General features: G+C 36.9%; 1 protein-coding gene across 2 annotated transcripts; it reads left to right on the top strand.

Moving 5' to 3' along the window:
• Positions 1-210: 210 nt before the first annotated feature.
• On the top strand, positions 211-3,388 carry LOC147391701 (GCIP-interacting family protein). 2 transcript variants are annotated; one of them, XM_086459965.1, is made up of 6 exons: positions 211-351; positions 570-721; positions 1,529-1,731; positions 1,815-2,055; positions 2,781-2,917; positions 3,014-3,388. In XM_086459965.1, exons 2-6 carry the CDS (start codon positions 598-600, stop codon positions 3,239-3,241), a joined length of 933 nt encoding a protein of 310 aa, XP_086316091.1. In that variant the 5' UTR covers positions 211-351; positions 570-597; the 3' UTR covers positions 3,242-3,388. The 2 variants fall into 2 exon arrangements, with proteins under 2 accessions (XP_086316091.1, XP_086316092.1); XM_086459966.1 differs by lacking the exon at positions 211-351 and having other exon boundaries at positions 440-721; positions 1,532-1,731.
• Positions 3,389-3,887: the final 499 nt, after the last annotated feature.

Raw genomic sequence — 3,887 nt, 5'->3', positions numbered from 1 at the left:
ATAAGGTTCAGACCAACTCTTAGCTGAAGATGAAGTTTTTTGTGAGACGACAACGTCGCGAGGAAGAAGTTCAAGTGCATTTGACGAAAACATATTTGGTTGGTGCATATACCATGTGGGTATATTAACAAATTCGTTATAAATTCCATACTAAGTGGGTGTAGATGTCTTGAAAAGTTGGTGCGCGAATTCTTTCTTTTCGAAAAGCAGCCGGTTCGAACCACTTGTGCCTATAAGTTCGGTTCACGTGGACCAATCCATCCTGATTCGATCGAATCAAACCGATTTGCCCACAAAACTATCTCCTTGGCTCCCGTCTCTCTCTTTCCCTCTCTCTCTCTCTGGCGACAGGTTTGTCTCTCTTCCTCGAAGAATCTCCAATTTCTATTTCTTTAATTGAACAAACAGAAGCGCTAAATTTTTTCCAATATTGCTATACAATTTTTAAGTGTTTGTTTGCTTCTTGGTTGAATTTCTAGGGTTTCCAATTCAATGGCGAACAAAGAAAGATTTAGGGTTTTTGGATGCTAATATAATTGTTCTTGAACTCGGAAATTGCTATATTTCAGAAACCCTAAAGCTGAGCGATAAGCAACAATGGTTGAAGAAAGGAGAGTGCACCCTGACTGTATCAACGCATCCAATCCGTATCACGAATGCGTCGAATTTTGCTTCCAAAGAATCGCAGAAGCCAAGGAGCTGATCGAAGCACAAGCTCCAGGTTTGAAATTCTGATAATTGAGCTTCGAAATACAGTAATTCGATAGTTGATTTTGAAAACTCAGTAATTTCATTTCTAGTACTTGTTTTGAAAGGAAAATTCTCAAGTACAGGCAATGAGTGGTGAAAAAAAATGGGGATTTTTTCAAAATTCAAACTTTCGACCTGGGTGAAGAAATTAATTGAAGAGAATCAGCAAGAACGAGAAATTTACCACAACACACTACTTTTTTGATTAAAAAAAAACCCTATATCAGGGAAAAACCACAGAGCCGCACTGATTTCACTAAGCTCAAAGGCCCAAAATGAATTACAAAGCCTTTCACAGAAAAATACTATAAGTATCCCTAAAGAATTAGGGTTAGCAACCTCCCAACACAAAAGTAGGGTTTTGCCTGGAGAATGCATGGATTGATTTACAATAACTCCTCGTTCAGGCTCCATAAACTATAACACACTATCCTCAAAAAGGGAGACTTTGTTAGGATACATGTGTTATGCTTATGCTAACTACTCTGTTCGCTTGAAGCAAGAATGGTGTTGAGAAATTGTGCAAAACACGACCCTTTAGTTTGGAAAAGCAGTAACCTGTCGCAATTGATATTGTTTCATCCATCCACAAAAAAACATCAGATTTTAGAGTTCTTACTATAATCTTGGACATAATATAGAGTTGTTGATTAGATCATGTGGTGAATTGGAAATGTCAGGTCTGCTTTATCAAGGTTTTTTGCATGTTCTCATATATTATTTTTCATGTAGTGGTTTAATTCCGTGATTAACTTCAGTGTTGTACATTTCATTTCAGAAGTTAAACAAGGGAGTAATGCTGGTGGTCAATCTTATTCGGGTGATCCGAAACAGGATGAGGATCATCATGACAAGAGGTCAGATGAAGAAGAACATGTTGATGGGGATGGTGAGGACTATTCTGTTGAGGAAAATATTGAAGTAGACTACACTAAACTCACAGGACGGCAGAAAAAGTTGTTTGATCTGAGACTTAAAATGGTATCTCCCTTTCCATCTTAAGATGGTTTCCCTCGTGTGCCATTTGACCTTAATTTCTAATGGTTGTGGCTCTTCGCTTGCAGAATGAGGCAAGAAAGGCAAACCAGAGTGCCATGGTGGCAGAGAAGAAAAGAATTGAAGCTCCACCAGAGACGAGGGGTGTTTCCAAAGAAAAATGGCTCGAGGAGAGGAAGAAAAAAATTGGAAAGCTATTGGATGCAAATGGTTTAGATATGAAAAAGGCGTACATGCTTGATACACAAGAGGTGGCTGAGAAAAAATACAAAAAGTGGGAAAAGGACCCTGCACCTTTTGGTTGGGATGGTAAGCTTAAATCACTTTGTCTTGTTTTTTCCTCATTATGTTTATAGTAATTTTTCTACATCTTCCAACGTCTCCATCATCATCTATGCCTTATCCCAAGTATTGGGGTTGGAAACATGATGACTTGGGATTACCATCTATTAGAGTTACTCCATTTTTTTTTCATGATTCTGTTTTTATTTTTTTATTTTTAAATCTTTTTCATTTATCGCTATTAGCATTCTCATCTCTACTATGTCGATCCATACACATATTATTCCTTTACAGTTTGATTAGAATGAATGGTAATGTGATAAATAATCTCAACTACAGTTGTTTTTTTCTCTTGGGGGTGGGGATGGGGGCAAAGACATGGTGCTTTGGGATTATCTTGTTGTTTGAAGATCTTTCTTATCGGCAAATAATTGATCAACTCTGCAGCAAATTTCTTATTCGGAACATTACTTTACATAGCACCCAATTTTCCCCATTTACTTAATTCCAGCTTGATTATAGGAAAATTTTAAAGTTTTTGGATGGGTTACATGCTATAACTGGCATGCCTTTGCATTTTTAGTTTCTTATAGTTTGTCTAGAGATTCTTTTATTTCTGATCCAAAATCTGATATTCCTGCTAAAACTATTTTATTAATAGAGATAAACCCACAATAAAGTAAAGAGAGGTACAGGTAGGATATGTACAATTCTTAGATGTAAAGCTGACATATAATATTTTCCCTCAACAGTTTTCAACCAGAAAACACTTTACAATGCCTATAAGAAGCGTACAAAGAACATAGAATGCGACATTGAAGAATATAACAGAATGAAAGAAGCTGATCCGGAGTTTTACCGTGAAGCTTCCAGTCTCCAGTATGGGAAGGTATGTTGAGAAACGCTGCTTTATAGATGAGTTGGCTTAAAAAGGTAGACACTAATCACTGGCAGTCTCACCTATCTTTTTCTCTTGTTTGTGCAGGCACCGAAGATCTCGGAGGAGAAGGTTGACAAGATGGTAAAGGAGCTCCAGGACAGGGAAGAAAAGCGGAAGGCATTTAGTAGGAGACGAAAGTTCCATGAAGAGAAGGATATTGACTCGATTAATGATCGTAATGAGCATTTTAACAAGAAAATTGAGAGAGCCTTTGGTAAATACACACTGGAGATCAAAAATAATCTTGAGAGGGGAACTGCTTTGCCAGACTAAGGTATGGTGTATTACTTATTTGTGTAAATCTTTAAATCACTTTGGTACTAAGTTTGATACGAGAATTCCATTTTCATTTCTGCTATTAATGTTGTCGCTTTTGTATGGGAATTATTTGAAATTAGATATGAAAAGTTTTTTTTTTTTTTTTCCAATGAATTCAGAATTTTATGAGTTGCATCTTAATTTAGTCATCAGTGATCCAAGCTAGGAAAAGAAAAAAAGCACTCCTTATCAGATGGATTTTTCTGTTTATTTTTATCATAATGAATTTTTGCTAGGAGATACTCTGGATTAGGTTCACTGAATGTTGGATCAGGACCCACCATGTAGTTAGATGGGGATGGGTGAATAAGTATGAATTTTCATACTGTTCCCTGGGTGGTTCCTAATAGCTGAAAGTTACTTAAAAAGAGTAAGGATGTACTTGACCAAGTGGTGGTCTCCTATGGTTTTATGTGTATGGTTGAGTAGTTATGCAAATATTGGTTAGTCCTCCTTTTGAATCATGATTCTAGGGTTAGGGTTTTATCCTTCTCGGGCTTAGAGCCATAGCTCGGTTGGTTTGACACATTGCACAGCAACTTTGAGGTTGTGGGTTCAAGTCCAGCTTACCCATATATATATTGGTATTATTTGTATGTGT

Source organism: Akebia trifoliata, chromosome 11 (genome assembly GCF_017979445.1).
Source record: "Akebia trifoliata isolate Shusen 1 chromosome 11, ASM1797944v1, whole genome shotgun sequence".
In the NCBI taxonomy this organism is placed as follows: Eukaryota; Viridiplantae; Streptophyta; class Magnoliopsida; order Ranunculales; family Lardizabalaceae; genus Akebia; species Akebia trifoliata.
The sequence above is the reverse complement of the archived record's forward strand: the minus strand, read 5'-3'. Positions and strand labels throughout refer to the sequence as shown.